Source organism: Setaria italica, chromosome IX, assembly GCF_000263155.2.
Source record: "Setaria italica strain Yugu1 chromosome IX, Setaria_italica_v2.0, whole genome shotgun sequence".
Classification (NCBI taxonomy): Eukaryota; Viridiplantae; Streptophyta; class Magnoliopsida; order Poales; family Poaceae; genus Setaria; species Setaria italica.
The window spans coordinates 12953007-12972006 of record NC_028458.1 but is presented as its reverse complement, the minus strand read 5'-3'; the positions used below and the strand labels follow the sequence as shown (position 1 = coordinate 12972006).

General features: G+C 43.0%; 2 protein-coding genes across 2 annotated transcripts; one reads left to right on the top strand and one right to left on the bottom strand.

Moving 5' to 3' along the window:
- The first annotated feature begins 2323 nt into the window (after positions 1–2323).
- On the top strand, positions 2324–4491 carry LOC101775516. Its single transcript, XM_004982500.3, has 3 exons — positions 2324–2572; positions 3693–3764; positions 4107–4491. The coding sequence occupies exons 1-3, from the start codon at positions 2423–2425 to the stop codon at positions 4284–4286; spliced, it is 402 nt and encodes a 133-aa protein (XP_004982557.1). The 5' UTR covers positions 2324–2422; the 3' UTR covers positions 4287–4491.
- Positions 4492–15280: 10789 nt separating this feature from the next.
- LOC101775113 (cysteine-rich repeat secretory protein 38) lies at positions 15281–16708 on the bottom strand. The gene has a single exon (XM_004982499.2). The coding sequence runs from the start codon at positions 16213–16215 to the stop codon at positions 15436–15438; it is 780 nt and encodes a 259-aa protein (XP_004982556.1). The 5' UTR covers positions 16216–16708; the 3' UTR covers positions 15281–15435.
- Positions 16709–19000: the final 2292 nt, after the last annotated feature.

Genomic DNA, 19000 nt, shown 5'->3' with positions numbered 1-19000 from the left:
TCTCTCCCACCTTATGACTGTTGCAACTGCAACGATAGGAGCTTTGATGTGGCTTCCCCTCAATCCATTGGAAAAATAAAAAAGGATATATTTCTGGTACAATATCGCTTTAAGATAGATAAAAAGGGATAGATTTCTGGTACGGTAGCATTTTAGAACAAAATCTTTTTATTACACTATTTGTCTTGAAGTGATATTGTACCAGAAATCTGTCATTTTTTTTTATCTTCCAGTAGATTGAGGGGAAAAATCCGTCAAAGCTTCTATCGTTGGAGTTGCAAGCATGGCAAGCTTCTCATGCCGATGCATGTGGCGCCATGCGAACCGGTGCGACCGAAAGGATTATGAGATGCAAATATTTATCACTTCAAGATAAATATTTTATCTAGTCACACCAATATATATGACGTGATAATATGGTTTTGTCGTGCCAACCTGGGTGGCGAGAGGCATCCAGTTTAATTCATAGGTAGAGCTCCTCGTACAGCAGGGTGAGGCAGCTGCCCTGCTACAGCCGGAGGTCAGAGCAAACACTCCCTCCCTGCCTCCCACGGTATCCCAGCGGCCAGAGTGTCGATTGGAGGTGCAGATCTTCGTCGGGACGGCTTCGAGGAGGAAGGAAATCCCGTATTGGGCCGGGGGTTGGGAGTAGTCGACGACCTAATTGGATAGGGCCTACTGGGCCAGCGTCATGCATAGTTTCGGAGGGCGCTGAACTTGTAGCAGAACGCCTGCTCAGCTACTCGTTGCGCCGTCTCGACGTGAGGCCTTTGGGTTCCTTCATTGTTGGCTTGTTGCTCGCCCGAACTGGCTGCCGTCTACCACCGCGGCGCTGCCTAGGCCTGTTGCGGCTACCCTGCGCTGCGGTATCCTCGTTCATCCAGGCCATAAAAAACAGTAGAGCAACCAGACTAAGGGTGTGTTTAGTTGAGCTGTGGCTTTTAAAAAAGTAGCTATAGGCTGTGGGTTTTAGAAAGTTGTTCTGAAGTATAGGCTGTAAGAAAGCCAAAAGCTATTTAGTTAGTCAGCTGTGGCTTTTGAGAAAATTGCTAAGCGGATCCCATGTGTCATCCACAACCCTCCTCACTCAACTCTCACCCTCTCTCGCTGACGAGCTGACCCCGCTCGTTAGCCCCTTCTTATTCCTCTCATTGGCCAAGGAGCGGCGGCGGCGGGAGCCTCACTGGCCTGGGCGCGACGCCTCCTCGTCGGGACAGATCCACGCAGGGCTCGCGGCGGCATAGGTCGCTCGTGCCGGCGGCGGCGGAGGAGGCTTGCGCTGGAGGAGCTCGCGGCGGTGGAGGTCGCCCGCGCCCGCGCCCACGGCGGTGGAGGAGGAGGCTCGCGCTGGAGGAGCACGTGCAGCAGCAGAAGGAGCTCGCGGCGGTGAAGGTCGCTCACGCCCGCGCCCACGGCGGCAGAGGAGACCACGACGGTGGTGGAGGTAGCTCGTGGTGGAGGAGCCTGTGCGGCGGCGGAGGAGCTCGCGAGCGGAGACCACGATGGTGGCGGATCGACCTCGCGAGCGGTGGCGGAGCGACCTTGCGAGCTTCTTTTTCGTCGGGGCGTGTGAATTGAACCGATATCCTTTACTTAGGAGTGAGTAGGCAGGTAAATAAACTGAAGTTTCTTCTCACACAGCCGATGAAAGCAGGTCCGAACTGGCTTTCACATACCTACTACGAAGAAAGCTGCTTTTGGATAAAGCCAGACTGCCTCTATGTACTTTTTGGTTGGCTTTGGGTTTTTGGAAGCAAAAGCACCCCCCCAAAAGCCCAACCAAAAGGAGCCTAAGCAACCTCCAGGTATCTCACAAGTCACACCGTACCCTCCTCCTTTTATTAGATCTGTAGTAAGTCATTGATTCTAGACTTCTAGTTAACTTTTGCGAGTCGTTCTAGCCTCTACCATGTTTAAACGTTTTTCCTACTGTCCTGATCTGCCGTAGGCTAATGCTGGTAGCTTGTAATTACATACTTATACTGCAACATACTAGATATTGGAGTATATAGTAGTCACTAGATATTGGAATTATGGATTCAATGCTTCTGCTTGCTTGACGCCTACTAGCTACCTTGTGCCGCTTAACAAATTAGGCGTTTTAGGATCATTTATGTTTGTGGCGTAAATCTGCCCCACCTAAAATTCCTGGCCAGCTCCGCTAATGGTTTAATTTATCCATTTTGCACTATCAAAATAGAGAGAGATTGCGAATTTACATAATCCAATTTAAATTCAAGTATTTATCAGATCAAAGTGTTGCCTATGCAGAAGTACCCCAAAAAAATGGACGGGGTAGATAATAACGAGACAAACAGCACGGTTGAGATTGGTCTGGCCCGTCTCCAAAAAAAAAAAAAAACAAAAACAAGAGGATAGATCCTGACTCCTGCGCATTCCTGGTGAGCAGCCGCCAGCCGCAATGGCAAATCAAGCAGGCCCGGCACCGCCGGCGTTCGTGTACCGGATCAGCACGGCCGACGAGTGGGCGGAGCTTCAGCGCGCGGGGGCCACCCTCGGCGGCGACCTCGACCGCTCCACCGGCTGCATCCATCTTAGCGACCTAAACCAGGTATCCCCAACCTTGACACCGTTTGATTTCTTCCAGCCTACGCGCTCCCTAATTTCACTAAATCTGTGAAGAGCTATCCACTCCCTTGCGCAGATCTGGGTTGATATTTTGTTTCTTGATAAGATGTAGTATGTAATCTGGGATTGGTCATCCAGTTCTCAAATCTATGACTTGGAGCAACTCAATGTTGTCTGGAGATGCCATTCGTTATCTTGACACATTGATGCGTTATGTTGTTTCAGAATTCTATCCATTTCATGATCGTTCGTTCTGATGGACTTCTTGGTGGAAGTACGCTGGGGCTGGGTAGAGGCTTAGGGCTTGTTGCCTTCTCTTTACCGAATTTTCCATTGTAGATGGTACTGGAGAGCGAATCTTTCAACTTATTTAGGATGATTGTAACTACTGGCCGTAATAGCAGTTGAGGAAATTATATATTGCTTGTAAGCCTGGTGGAGCCTGGAGTTGCAATAAGACATTTCTTGTGTATGGTATGATGCAATCATGCAAATAAATATGTCTGCTAATTCAGCATGCCTTTGTTTACCCTTTGATATGTTTTTTTTCCCATTTACAGTAAGTTCTTTGTAAGAACGAGATGCATGTTTGTTACTATTCAAAAGAACAATTAACATTAAATGATAATTTATCAGAACTGTTAAAATCTATGGTTTTATTCTCTTAAATGCTCTGCTGATATATGTGCAGTATTCTCTCTATTGTCAAAAAGGGGGAAAAAGATAATCTCTAGATATTATCTGAAATCTACACATATTTTGGAATTTGGAATGATTTTTAAGTGTGTGAATATATTTACTCCTTCAGTAAGGATATTGTACATTGTTAACTTTTGTATGTATTGCCAACAATTTTAAAATGCTAGTATTCAGGTCCTACAAGATGTGTGAATTCCAATATTTCTACTCCACTCAAATCAGTGTCATTTCTATTTTTAGTAATTATTTCAATCATATCTTATATCTAATAAAAATTGGAGAACTTATCTTTTGATCCAACATACATGTGGTTTCCATATGAATGCCATTCATTTTTCATTTTGTCGCTCCTGTATACCTTTTCTCGAGAACTGAAGATTGTTTAATCCTTGGACCTGGTGAAGGTGAAGATGACTTTAAAGAACTTTTTTCTTGGAAGGAATGATCTATACCTACTACAAATTGACACTTCCAAGGTAATTATATTTAAATCCTATCTCATGTTAGTTTGTTACTCCCCAACTATTCTATTATCTGCAAAATTTTTGTACCCCTTTTGAAAGTTAGATCTAAAATGATTCATTGCTCATGTTTATACTTCTTTTATGTGAGGTTGGGTACACACGGCACCAACACATTAGTTAATAGTTTCTACATGTGTAAACTATCGAAAAGTGATGTTGATATCTTCTAATGTAATGTTGGCTTTTTTATAATTTGCTGTAAGTTTTCAATAATGTCTTTAGATAAAACTTATTATGTATTATGTAATGAATTTCACATTCATATTCTCCCTTTTTTTGTCTTGTTTATCTTAGCTTGCAGATGGGTTAATTTATGAGGCAAGTGATGATAATAACTACTTTCCTCATTTCTATGGTCCTGGTCGGAGCTTTGTGCCCCTTAAACTAGATGCTGTCATCAAGGCGGACAAAATAGAGCTTGAAAATAATGATTTTACGTGCAGCCTACTTGATAGAATTAATCTCCCAAGCTGATTCTACAGTCTCAGCCTTGTCTTAGCAATTTTCATGTGAATTCTCTGCCAAAGCTTAGCAATTTTTAAGCAGCTTACATCCAGAAGGCATATATAAGATATGGCAAATTGTATCATACAGAATTGGTTAAGATGCCAAGCATCTAATTATTATCACATCCAAAATTCATAATTGCCTTTGCCAAGCTCTGGGTGAACAAAGTTCAGACTGCCTCCTTCCTTGGCTAACAGTGCCCCTATTGTAAGGGGAATTTGTCTGTTCATGTTCATATTTCTGTCCCTCTTAAGCTGTGCCTTAGCCCAAGCAGATCTTTATACAAGTAAACAGTTTGGCTCTTAAATTAAGCATCACCATCGATGATTCTGTTTGTGGGTTTGAAAAAAACTGATATACTTGTAGGGTACTAGTGGACAACGCAAAACGAAGAACTTTAGAAATTTTAGCTAGTGCTAGGGTACATATATGCCGATGAAATCTATAAGTATCATTGCATTTTTTTTTCAAGATAGAGCACACATATTTTGAAATATGGTGGCACATAAGTTCCACATGTGATTGAATTAGCTTTGCACATCATTATTGCTACCAGTTTGTCATAAACTATTTAAGTCAACTTGTACTTCTATATTCATTTACATACATGGATTGAAATTGTTAATGCATGGAGTGAGTGCACCACTCAGTCATTGTTTCATAAATAAACACGCTATTATTCACACTTTTTTTTATTACTTTATGTGTATCAGTTTGCACTGCTTTTTGCTTCTATGTGTATCAATTCTGATTTTTTTTAATTAACCGTTGAACTATTCTTGCTGTGGAAGTGCTCAACTGAAAACACAACTAGATACCTCCATCTTTCTGTTATTAACAAGTAAAGCACAAATTCTTTACTGTTGATGGAACAACAATAATTGGGATCGATTTCCTTTTCTACCAGTACTGGCACATCAGTTTCCTGCAGTTATAATAGTTATATGTTACCTATTAGGTATGTTCTTTTACAACAACTGTGGTTTAAGCTATTTTGTCTTGACCATGGAAATTTCAAATTTCAAAATAGGGGGTCACCTTGATTTAGTGGTAAATCGGTTTGCTGTCAGATGTATGTTTGGCCCCATATCTTCTCAGTCACCTTGATTTAGTGGTAAATTGATTTTCATTCAGCTTGTCTCAGATCTTCTCAGTCGCAATTTGCTAGCTTCACCTCAGGGTTCAGTTTGACTACAGCCTTACCGCTTGATCTCTGCGCCATCTTGGCTTAAGTATTGGAAGTTTAATTACAACAGGGGTTTCCTGTCTTGAACCTACATGCTATATATTTTTCATGACCTTTTTCGCACACATAATGCATATATCTTTTTCGTTATGATGTCGCATATAAAAATGTGATGCTGGGTTTTTAATTTTCCAGGGAGCAAAGAATTTCATGTATATAGTGTAGGTCCTGTCACAATCATCAAACTAAGCTGCTTGATTGTTACCCAAAGTCCCAAACAAGGGAACAGTGGGATAAATTGGTAGGCAAGTTCTAAGATGACAAGGAGGGAGAATCCATTGAATAATGCTTAAGAGGGTGATCACTGATAACCTAGGCCTTGTTTGGCTTATCAGATTAAGCAGAGGCTATGCTAAGCGGCAGGATTATGCAGCAGCTTATGAATAAGCACAATCCAAGAATGAACTGAATAAGCAGAATCTGTTTTTTCACAAGCTTTTCCTGAAAGCGGATTCTGTGTAACCACAAGCTGTGCTAGAAGGTGCATAATTGTCCATAGTTTCTTACTGTACATCTATTGATTTGGCACGTCTCTTTGGAAATGGTGGCCACCCAGAATCAAATTTAAATGATTTCTCCTATCAGCATCTGATCCTTCTCAACAGGGTCTCCATCTTCCCTGCCAGATCCTGAAAAGGCGTGATAAAATAAAAGATCCTGAAGAGGCACAGATTGGATCATGAAGATGGCACCAGTTGGGTGAATGCTGAGTTTGTTGGACTTTACATCATGCCTCCCGAAGAACTTGCCAAACAACTTGTAACGTATGTCGTGGTTATGGAATACATAGGGAACTGGTTACGTGTAACTTTTGCCGACATAAGCTAGAAAAAGTCACAAAATGCTCTATTGATAACAAGGAATTATCTGATGGTTTTTTTTTCAAGTGGAAGATGCTCTACTTGAATAAGTGTTGCATCAGTCGTAGAGGAACGAAAGGTCTATTAATGTCCTAGCAAATTGATCGTTGATCGAAACTCACCAATGGTTTGACGTGTCCGAATGAATAACTCACATATTATATCAATCTATAGACGAGGAATTTCAGATCCAACTAGAGACTTTAGCTACGTACTCCCTCCGTTCCACAAAAGTGTCCATTTAAGTTTGAGTTTGACTTAGTCCTCCGTCCCACAAAGAGTGTCCATTTAAGTTTGTTCTAAGTCAACTATCTTAAATTTGATCAAATTTACAATGAAGAGTATCAATATTTATAACATTAAATAGGCATGCTATGAAAATATATTTCATAACGAATCTGATGAAACTTGTTAGACATCAAAAGCATTGATATATTTTTATATAAACTTAATCAAGATGATTTGACTTAGGACAAAACTAAAAGGACACTCTTTGCGGGACGGAGTATATCCTGAAGGTCACCCATATTGAATGGCCATTTAGTACGTTTTTGTTTGGAAATTTTGCAAAACAAATATATTTCAATGTACCTTTTTGTGCATGTGGAATATATTGGTATACAGTTTTACATGCCTAACTATTTGAACACAACAGGTGCAAATATGACTTTGACATGTGTACGTACGGCAACTTTGATCTAATCGTGACGAGACCTAAGCATTTTGCGGGCCGGGCCAGGCTCGGGCCGGGTCAACAAAAAACCGGTTCATTTCGGACCGAAAATTTGCACGCACGATGTAACACTAGTGTTATTAAAAGCCTAAGAATGGTCACTAAGATGTTAATGGTGAAATTTGGATTAAAAAGAGGTATTATGGGTCAAGTTCAAATTTGAGTTAAATTTGACCAAAATTTCAAATTCAAGATTTAAATTTGGAAACATTTGATAAAAATGTGGAATCAAGAGTTGAAGGTGTCTAGAATTCAAAAGAATCAAGTTTGAGATAAAATTCAAGTCATAGGAATCTCAAAGGCATAGTCAAAGTTGTTGACTTGAATTACTATTCACAATCTGAAAAATTTCCAAGTCTGAAACAGAAATAAGTGGCTAACTTTGGGATCAATTTTTGAAGAATTTTATATGAGAGATTGGGATATTTTTGGACAGCAATTGGATTTGAATATCCAGTGAACAATTTGAGTAAGTTGTTGGCCTGAGAATTCAAAGGATTCAACTTTTAAATAAGGCTCAAAGTTTGAAGTTTGCATTGCATTGGAGCTATCTGTCGAAACTGAATGGCAAAGGCCATTGAACTCTGAATCAGTAATGAATGACCTACTTTGAATCAAGATTCTTCAAGATTCATACATGTAAAGTGTCACACCCGGTTTCTGGACAAAACCGAATGCATAGCATATGTGTGCCAGGATCCGTTCTCACACATATGTTGACTTCATAAGTGAATATATCAAAGACAGTGTTCAAAAATGTAAATAAAACCAGTAGATAACTTATTACACTCCGAAAGGTAGACACGAAGGTCTTTAATCTTCACCGATAACTTAACACGCACACACACAACGAAGCTTCTCCATAGGCTTGACTGGTGAATGCCCGCCTAGAACTCCTCGAAGTCGTCGAAGAACTCCGCGTCGTCACAAGCTTCTGAACAGCGTTTGGGCAAGGGTGAGTACACTTATGGTTGGTACTTAGCGAAACATGCAAGGCTCACAAGGAGAAGCTCAAAGGCTTTAAGCGGTTAGCATTTTAGTTGGTCAAATTTTATTAACAACACCTATTTACTAGATGTAAGTTTATACCAACCCACTTAGGCATAAAGCATTAACATTAACCCAAAGATAAAGGAACCACGATTTATTCTCATCTTTAAGTTCAATTATCATGTGAGGGTCCAGGCCGCTCTTAACCGTAAGCACGACTGATATATTAGTTTTACACTCTGCAAAGGTTGCACATTTTTACCCACAAGTCGCGTAAAAGTTCAAAAGAACTTTAAACCCAACCATGTTGTGTGGGCCAGGCACAATACCCCACTTCCGAGGTGTGATTGTATAGGGACACTACGAGGCCTTTACAAAGATTCCCTAGTAAGAAGTAGTCCGCTAAGGTTTCCGAATCGGTAGCAGGATATAACAGCCTCCTAGTGGGTACAGTGTCCTAGCAAAGCCCACTCCCCAAGAGAGCGGGTGCTATATCCCATATACAGCCGCCCCTCTTGCCCTTTCGGTAAGGCCACGTCAAACTAGAGTTTCTAATTAATTAGCTAAGAGCAGAGCCATGATAGTTCTTATGGTTGTATTGTTTTCCTTGGTGGTTCTCCATATTCTGATTAAATCAAGTGATCTTGTATTAATACATGTATATCATAAATAAAGGTCATGATTTAATATTCTCAAAATTATTATTACCATCCCAAAATTAAGCAACTAAGCAATTCTACCCAACATGATTAAACAGGTGTTCAAGGATCAGGATTAAAACTAGTTAAGTCCTTAATAGGCATTCCTGTCAAATTATGCACATACAAGAAATTAATAAAGTGATTAATCATGATATTATTGGGAAGAAAAAGAATGTGCAGGGGGAGATAACCACTTGCCTTCCTCGGTAAACTGCTGGTAATCGTCTTCAAATGGCTGCTGCTCCTGACCTTGACCTTCCTCGAATGGCACTTCATCTACACGATCACCCAAGAAAAATAACCAATAAATAAAACAGTACACCAAACATGACAAAAGACTGAAAACAAACTCCTAAAACTAACGTTCATGCAGAGACGGTCGCGTGAGTGCAAGAATCGCTGAAATCGGAGTTAAAACGATGAAGATATAGAGTAAACAAGTTTGAGGGGCTAAAACAGAATTAACTATATACTTCAGGGGCTAGCAAGGAATTTTCACAAGACTTATAGAATAGTGCTTGTGAATACAAAAAAGTACAGGGTTAGATATGTAAAAGTATATGACTTGGGGTAGAAAAGAAAGTATATAAGAACTACATGGGCTTCTCTGCAAGATTGGCAAGACACAAGGAATAAGAACATAAATAAATAGAAACTCTAGGGGCTAGAATGCGAAATGCCTTATCCCTTTCTTCTTTCTTGAGCAGGCAGAGCCTTGTGCAGGCCTGTTTGGACGGCGGGGCGGCGCAACACCGGCAGCGGGCTCGTCGGCACTTGGCGCGGCGGGGAGGTGACCAGCGAGGGAGAGAGATATGCGGAGAGGGAGGGAGCCTCACCGGCGGTGGCGAAGGGGAGGAAGATAGAGGCTCGGGCCGACGAACAGGAACCGGCAACGCGAAGCTCTTGGGCGGCGACGGCAAGAAGGCGCGAGAGAGTGACGGGTGAGCAGCAAAATGGAAAGGGGAGCTTTGGTGGAGAGGTTGGGGGGGGGGGGGTTTATAGGGCGTGAGGAGGAGCAGAAGGGGCTCCCGGGGGAGACCGAGAGCCAGCTGGCCATTGATGGCCTTGAAGCTTTGTGTGGCTGTTTTCGGGGAGAGGAAAGGAGGGGGCGGTGGTTTGAGGCCGGGAGTGGGGGAGAGGAGACGATGCGAGGTCGTCGAGGGGCTTAGGAGGTCGAGAGGCGTCGGGAGATGGGGGAGGTGGTGGCACCGGGTTTCACCCGTGCAGGCTCCTGGTGTGCCCAGCCAGAGGAAGGGGATGCCCCTAATGAGTAGGCCTTATCTCTTGGTGGGAGGGGAGAAGGAGCTGGGCCGGCGGGTGAAATTGGGCCGGCACAGGAAAAAGAGAAGGTGGGCCGGCTGGAGGAAAAAGAGAGAAAGAAGGGAACCAGCATGCTGAAATTTTTGGGTCAAAAGAAAGGGGAAGAAAGATTGGGCCTGCTTGGTTAGATTGGAGAGGGAAAAAAAGGGTTTTATTATTTTTGAACTTGCAAACACCACTCAAACAAACCAAAATGAAAGATAAAACTCTATCAAGCACTTGTTGTCTCTAAAATTATTTCAAGTGCTCTTTAATTTATTAAAGGCCAAAATTTATTTTAGAGTAATTTATTTAAATCCTTAGAAAAGAAAGAGCTAGACCACATTTTGCTTACATTATTTTCATGATGGAATTTTGGGTGTTACATAAAGGTTGGGCTATAACATGCAAAATGGAAAATATAGCATGAGGTTAACAAGGTTCAGCAGTTGTTGGACAAACAAAAGTTGATTTGAATACTTAAATTGGAGCTTAAAGATTGAAGTTTGCAGAATATTTAAATTGGAGCTCAAAGATTGAAGTTTGCACTGTTTCAACTCGGATTGTTAAACTGATGGACAAGTTCAAGAGGTTCAGTAAGAGCTCTTGTTTTGCACTAAAGTTCAGAAATCTTTATCTCCAAACCCTTTGATCGTTGGAACAAAAGTGCTATCTATAACTTGTATCTGTTTCTACTAGCTCCAATTTTGGTTAAAGGCTTGGGGCGAATTGGTGATCGGTTTGGTTGATTTTCATCAAAGAACAAGTCGTGTTCCCACCCAAATGTTGCCATGTTACAGCCTCTTGGCCAGTTGCTTGCCTGCATGCTTGCCGTCGAGCGCCACCGCCTTACCTCGCTCGGCCGCCACGCAGCTGTTGCCTCACCATCGGAGCTCCCTACGTGTCGCGCACACGCCACCATAGCTGCTAGTGCCTCTACCACCTTCTCTACTCTCTATATAGCGAGCCACCGCCATCGTCCTCTTCTCTCTTTTTTTCCATCCAAGAACAGAGTGCCACCTCGCACTCAAATTCCTGAGCCCCGCCGCCTCTCCCTTCGATTACTCTCGTCCATAGCTCCACCACCATCCTGTCTACGCTCCACGTACCTCACTTCCGCAGCTCTACACCGGCGAGGTCACCTTCGCCATGTTTCCTGTCCACCGGCTGCTGTGAGTCACCCGCACGGTGAGCACCTGGGTGTTGCCCCTCTCCGCTTGAGCTTTCGGTCCTTGACGCTTGTCTTGATCCTGTAGAAGCTATAGAGCAAGTCGTTGACCACAATGCCGTTGCCGTCGTCCTCCACGCCGGCTGACCCGCGGCTGTGTCTGCCACCGCCGCCGTAGATCCCTGCACCGGCCACCATCTTGGACAAGAACACCACCAGGGGGTGCGCTTTGCCCTAAGGAACACATCCGGTTAGTCCTTGTCGCCGGAGACCTCGCCGCGGGCGAGCCTTCGCCCCTACCCACCGCGCGCCCATGGTCAAAGGCCGGATGGCTGTGCTTGACCAGGGGCCCTGCGTGTCTGTGCCTTTGAGTAAGGCAGGGGTGTGTAGCTCTAGGAGTTCCATGGGGCTTTCTGGGAAAATGGTTTAGGTGTTTTAGAAATTAGTTTTAAATCCAATTTTCATATTTAATTATTTATAATTTATAGAAATATCCAAAAATAGTGAAACCAATTTTGTTAGGTTTTTTATTTTCCTTTATGCATTAAAATCCTTAAACCCTAGGAAAAGATAATAAAAATTAGGTATTTATTTAGTATAATAAAGTATTTAAATAAATACTTAAACCTTTATAAAATGTATAAAATTTTTGAATAATATTTTATTATTCACAAATTCTTATTAATGCATAGGAATTAGGTTTCGAGATTATGAAGGACCGAAAAGGCGACTAGATGGGAGGTGAATGGGAGCCTCAAATATTTCTTTTGAAATCTTAGGCTTCTGTCCCAAATTCAAACCCCAAAACCGAAGCGAGCGGAAGACGAGAGATGCAGGAGCCAACTGGGTGGCTGGGTGTCTATGGTGATGACCGATAACACAGCGGGACTCTCAAGAAACAACTGGAAGCAAACTCCAAAGATCCGGAAAGCAAACTCCAAAGATCTGAGTCAAAACAGGACTCAAAATGCTCCTGTCAGAAGTTCCGACCCCCTATCGGAAGTTCCGATACCTATTGGAAGTACCGGGGATCTCCCGACAGGAATTCTCTATCATTTCAACAATTTTCCCTTCGAAATTTCCGACACAGCACATAAATTAGCCTTCCTAAGGAGAGAAGAAAAATCCAAAACTCAATCAAACGACCTCCAAAAATCACAAAACATTAACTATAGCTTCCCAACAATATAAAAAATATGTTCCCAAAATATCTCCTCAAAAAGATCAGCCAATCAAAGGGAATTAAATAACTTGTGAGGAACGCCGGTTTTTCAACCCTAGAGCTTGAATCGTCCCGATCTATGAACTCGTGAAGAGTTAGATGAATTCCTTTGGTAGAAAGGCTTCACTCACGTCCTAGTTCATTTCCAAATGATTGGATTGAGTCAAGACCCCTCAGAAATCATGGATCGAACAAAAACGTGAGAAAACAAGAACGCGAAGAACTCAAGTGAGAATCGTAAATCCAACCGGGATGGGACAAGATGGCACGAAATAGATCATTGGATTACTTCACCATATCCGGTTACAAGCCACTCCTTAGCACAATCAAAGCTAGGATGACGAAAAGATCAAACATCACATCCTACACCTGCACATCACAAGCCAAGAGACACAACACACAACATATAGTTTACGCAAACACCACAACACAACGCACTCAACACAACACATCCGGTTAGCCGTTAGCATAATCATGCACATATGAGATATGGACTCAACCGGTAAAGCCTCAAATCATCTAGTCAATCACTCATCACAAATAGACCAAGGCACTTCACAACTTGGTCTCTCAGATTAGAAAATATTTTTAATGCTTTTCTAAATAAAAGAAAAAGGCTTAAGTTAGGTTAGTTAAGAAAATAATTTGTGGGTTAATCTTTTATGGGTAGTTTAGTGTTGGCTTGCAACTTTATCATGAAGATAAGTTGTATAGTCAGTATTTCAAAAGGTTTTTTATATTCTAACTATAGCATGCATCATATCGTAGAACCTGAAGATCCTGAAGTGGATTTCGTGGAATTATCTAAAGATCGGCAGGAGTTCGAGGAGAGTGTTGAAGTTGCTCCTTTTATTGAAGGGTTTTCCAGAGAAACTAACATTCTTGTGATCCTAGGCAAGCCCCGGAGCATCTACCCCTATTAATTTCATAAATTACTATCCATGTGTCCAAATTATTGGTTAATTTCCTTATTTGTACATTAAGTCTAGGAGTTGATTGAAACCTTACTCTTATACATAATCCAACCTTGTTTATAGGATATCTTTGCCACCTGTTCAAAATAATTAGTAATGTCCTATGCTTAGCAAAGCGTAGTTATGTTATCCTTATCTTTTTGAGTATCTTTGGTGCTTAGCAATCTAAGGTAATATTGTTTATACATGTTTATATAAAGGAAATGGGCTGTTTTGAAAATAGTGGACGGAAGCTTGGATGGAATCAAGAAAGGAGTCTTGAGTTCTGTAGTTCCGTCTACTCGATTAAATTGGTTAAGGCCCGTTCATTGTTTTAACTGTTGATCAAGTGATAGGTTAGTTGGCTCTCTGATTGGAAATGTTCTTACCCGTGCTAGGCGTGCAGAAGAAAGGTAGGGGTGTACCCTAAAACTCGCATGGAGATCAGGCCAAACGTGGAGGCCCATGTGGGGGTGCGTCCCTAGATTTGGGTAATTATGTTTCCGGTCTTTGGGTATGGCTAATTGAAAGGTTGTTATGTACAACCCGCGCAGTTGTGCATGGTTGGTGATTAGGTATCTGCTGCAGGATGTATATCGGTCCGGATCGCTGCAATTCTCGATTATGAATGCACTTGATCATCGCTAAAGCATCGTAGAGTAATCAAGTTTAATATAATGTTTTCCCTTGAATTAATATTGATGTATGATGTTTAGCTCCACTTGATTGAACAAAATGTTTTATTCACCTAGACTGGTTAGGCAAGAACTAATCATGGTTAAAATAATAAAACTAAGGTTCCACAAGTAGTAAGTTTTTGGCAAAAATTTTGAGTCGGCCAATACACTAAAAAGCTACCATACTCCTTGAAACTTTGTTTTTAGTTTATCTATACTAGTTAGACGGGTCAATCTTGCTGAGTAACTTCGTACTTAGGGGATCCTATGTTGTTGCTTTTAGACGTGCAGCAGCAATCTATCGAAGAGGAAGGTCCAAAGAACTAGGGTATTTTACAGGTCTCGTAATACCCTAATGTTGAACCTAGTTGTTTAATTACTTTACTTCCTAGACTTGTTTAAATTTGAAACTCCTAGAGTGGTTTAACTTGCACTCTAAATTTGTTTTAATCTATGGTTTGTAATAATTCGTACCCTCATTATTTATGTAAAAATATAATGTTTGTTGATACTTTTCCTTCGTGGAAGTGATCCTGATGTATGGCTAAGATTCAAGTCGTGGATGATTCGAAGTGTCCTAGGGACACTTGACGGACTACTGGATTTAAACTGTTTTAAGTGCGTTTTGAATAATTGTTATCCCGACTATGATTAAGTGCACTTAAGCGGATTTAAGTCGAACGGTTCCACCACATATGAACAGACCATGGGCGTTGTCACGCCGAGTTTTCGGGCCGGGCTCGAACCGCCTGCTCTTTTTTAGTTGGAAAGTAAATGAAATTAATTGTTTGGACGGACTCGGACCAACCTGATATTTTTGGACTTGGTTTTCCCTGACCACACCCGGGCCGGTAGCTAGCATGGGCAGGCCAAAACCTATCGGACTTGGGTCTGGCTGGGCCGGGCTTAAAATGCTCGGGTCTAGTCGTGACTATATGCATCATAGCAGCATTACCAACTATGGGAAATGTTGATATGCGAACCTTTGAAGATATAAATAAATTCTAATGCGTCTATGAGAAATCAAAGTTGCAATGATTTGTGACCAGAGTGTTATGGAGAACCCCTCTAAAAAAATAGTGGTTTTTTTTTTTTGAAAAAAGAGAAGAGTGTTATGGAGAACCTGATAGGAACATATCACTTCTGTTTGTATTTGATTCCCTTGGAATCTTGACTATGCACAACGTCACAACGATCTGACACCTTACAATTTACAAGTGCAAACCACCGATGCAGGTTGGTTAGTAACAGTAGCTATCTTATCTTATTAGGAATCAAAGACCGGGGACAGCTCGTATCTGAGGCTGCAGCTTCCGCCCAGCACCCTGCCGCCCTCCGGCGAGCACCCCCTCGCCACCAGCTGCCCAATGGCGGCCTCCAGGCAGGCCTTGCAGTCCCCGCCGGAGAGGTCCTTGGTGCACTGCGCCATCGCGCGAAGCCTTCGCGGCCCGGCGCCCGCCGCCGTCGATGCCGATGTCCGGGCCTCCTCGGCGGCGAACAGCAGCGGGGAGAGGTACGTCGTCCTGGTCAGCCGCCTCAGCACGCCAGCGACATCCCGGTCGAGCTCGGCCGACCTCTCCGCCGCGGCCCGGAGCGCGATGGTTGTGTCGGGCGCGAAGGCGCGGTGGTCGCGGTCGACCTCGCCGAAGAAGAGCCTCGCCGAGTAGCGGAGCGTGCAGGCGTCGAGCCACACGACGGCGTCCGTCCTGGACGCGCACACGCGGCGGGCGTGCGACGCCGCGGCGCGGACGCACTCGGCGCACGCCGCCCGCGCCACGTCGCCGCGGCAGAGCGCGAGGCCGTGCACGCGGTCTCCGCGTTCACCGACTGTGCCGATCTCGAACCCGACGGCGGGGGCCTTGGCCTCGAGGAGGGACGTGAGGCGGTGGAGGTTCCCCTCGAACGCGCCGCCGGCCGAGAAGGTGCCCGCGCCCGAGCACGACGCGGCGGGGGCGTCCATCGCTGCGGCGGCGGCGGAGGAGCCGGCAGCCGAAGACGAAGCTGAGAGAAGAAGCACGAGAAGGAATGCGGCTTGAAGAAGAGCCATGGCTGCGCTGCGATGCGGCTGTGGCGAATGAAAGCGATGGTTGCAGTTGCGGAGCTGTGAGCATCCCAGTGACGGTGGCCGCCTTATAAAGAGGAACGGATTGGGAACCGGGAAGACGCCGCGAGGGGAAGACGATGACGCACGCGGGGGGGAGGGAGGGCCGGTACGGTGTTGAAACGACCCGGTGACGGACGGGCGTGTTGAGCAGTTGTTGGGGTCTGACCGCGGCGCGGATGGAAACGGAGGAAGAAGCTGGACGAGGTCGGCCGGCTGGCTGGACGTGGTCGCGTGGGGAAGGGTGGTGGCAGGGGAAACCGATGCTGATACACGTTGCCCGTCAGGGATTTCTTAATGGCTGGTAACAGTGGTAGGGAATATTTTTTTTTGAGCACGTGGTTACATATATACATCCACTTCATTCGTACTGCGATAGTAAGAATATAATTGACTCCACGTGACGTCAAATGTATCCGTTATTACTACACCGATACGATACGACCTCTTTGATGTTCTTGCTGGTTTGTGTTGAGCAACTGACATGTACGCGTCGCTTTGCCGAAGGAGACTCTTAAAATACACTTAATTAGCCACTAAGCACTCAAGTTATATGCTGCTACCTGCTCCTCCTACTCCACCGTTTGTTTATGCTCGTCTCAGAAACTTCCTTCACCGGCCCGGCCGCCGAGGTCAAGGTCAAACATGGTGACAACCCCCGCGCGGGAGTAGCAGACGCCGCGTTCTTAGAACGAGTGCCTACCTGACTGCGCACGAACACTGCATATTTGCAAATTGCAACTTTGCGCCGTGCTGGCTCGCCACGCACTGCTGTTCTTTCTTAAGACCAAAGCATCATAAGAGAAGAGAAAAGGACTTTCGATCAGTCTCGGTTGTTTTTGAACTCGGGATTAAAGGATCTTTAGTCCCGGATCAAACGAGCACCACCGACAATCACATCCAACGAGAGCTTTAGTCCCGATTGGTAATATTAACTGGAATTAAGACTCCCCTTTAGTCCCGGTTGTAACGGTTAGGATGGACCAGGGAATCTGGTGGAGCATTTAGTAACACCAACTGGGACTAAATAAGAGGCCTTTAGTCCCGGTTGGTTTTTCCAACTAGGACTAAACGCCCGCCCTATAAAAATCCCCTTCTTCCTCCCCGAGCCCGAGCCACTCATCAGACCGAGAGTTCGGGCTCCTTCTCCATGGCGAGCAAGCAAGCTTAGGGATGTGCTGCCCGATTTTTTTCTTATTTTCGTGGGATTTCACTCATCCAAAGTGTTGTAAAGGTTAGCTACTTCATTCTCCGTTCATTTATTATTATTATGCTTTGTTTTATGCTTTAGAGATAGAGAAAAATGAGTTTTTTAGAATGAGGGAGGATGGAGAGGATTTTTTATTTATACATATTTTTGAGCTAGAATTTGATGGATATGATTTGTATTAGATAAATATCTTGATCAATATTAGGATTCGTATTAGATAAATATCTTGATCAAGATTAGGTATGGGAAAAAAATAGAGTAAATATGTTTTTAATACTTAGTCCTGCAATAAAATTGAGGTAAATAAATTGTAGGGGTAAGAAATAGAATTTGGTCATTGATACAATTTTTTTTGGATAGTTTGCATGTTAAATTAGAGTGACATGAAAATTACACCGGTCAACTTAATGGTAGAGTTGTGAAATAGGACAACAAAGATACACTAAAGACTACAGACGCTCCATAGTGGACTTCACGAAGTCAAGAATTCAAAAATAATGGTAGAATAGAAGAACTTCGAGTCTACAAACTCGGGTTGAATATCATAAAAAAATCTTAAAATAGTTTTCCAAACACCTTTTGGAGCCACATTCTCATAATAGAAGTATGGTGGCCCAATAGCCTATTCAGGCAGAAATTTGTTCACTGACCTTGACGCATCGGCTTTTGGTTGCTTTTAGCTTGCCAAAATGGGCTATACTCAGTGAACAGGTCTTTTGCTACTATTGTGTGCCACCATATTTCTATTATGAAAATGCTATTGTGTGCCACCATATTTCTATTATAAAAATGCGGCACTTGGTCCAAAAGATGTTTGGATAATTATTTCAAGATTCCTTTCTGATATTCAGTCCGAGTACGTGAACTCGAAAATCATCTATTGTACCATTATTTTCTGGTACTGGAGGAGAGGAGGTGACTCTCCATAGACTTCGGAGAAAATTGAGTTATGTGCAGAGATGGTTTGAAGAGCGTTTATTCTGCTATATTGTACCGTTATTTTAGGATTAGTGACTATGTGAAATCCACTGTAGAGCGTTTGTAATCTTTAGTGTATATATATCTTTATTGTCTTGTTCCAGAATTCTAGCATATTTTTTTGTTGACCTAATAAATGATACGAAGGTTGATTGGTGTAATTTTTATGTGAACTATTTTTATCTTTATGACAGTTGATTGGTATAAATTATCAATATTGATCAAGTTCTTTATCTAATATGAAGATCTATGTCCATTTTTCATGTAATACGATGCAGATGGACTGGCACTGGATGTATAACGTGGATAGACGGACTAAGAAGTTTGTTGATGGCTTACATTATTTTTTCGAAGTGACCAAAGCCAGCAAGCCAGAGAAGGCCGATGAAGAAGAGTTTGCAGAAGACGACCTTATTGATGATATTATCAAGTGCTATGGGATGCACAGAAAGACTGCGAAACTGAGAAATAATTAGAAAAGTTGCAGCGCATGATAGATGATTTTAAAAAATTATTTACCCATATTGTAAGCAGGGGCATAAG

Excerpts from the sequence above, each read along its gene's own strand:
- LOC101775113 (XM_004982499.2), bottom strand. The coding sequence starts at position 16,215 with ATGGCTCTTCTTCAAGCCGCATTCCTTCTCGTGCTTCTTCTCTCAGCT.
- LOC101775516 (XM_004982500.3), top strand. The coding sequence starts at position 2,423 with ATGGCAAATCAAGCAGGCCCGGCACCGCCGGCGTTCGTGTACCGGATC. Across the intron at positions 2,573-3,692 it reads ATCTTAGCGACCTAAACCAG|GTGAAGATGACTTTAAAGAA; the intron begins GTATCCCCAACC and ends GACCTGGTGAAG. Across the intron at positions 3,765-4,106 it reads TACAAATTGACACTTCCAAG|CTTGCAGATGGGTTAATTTA; the intron begins GTAATTATATTT and ends TGTTTATCTTAG.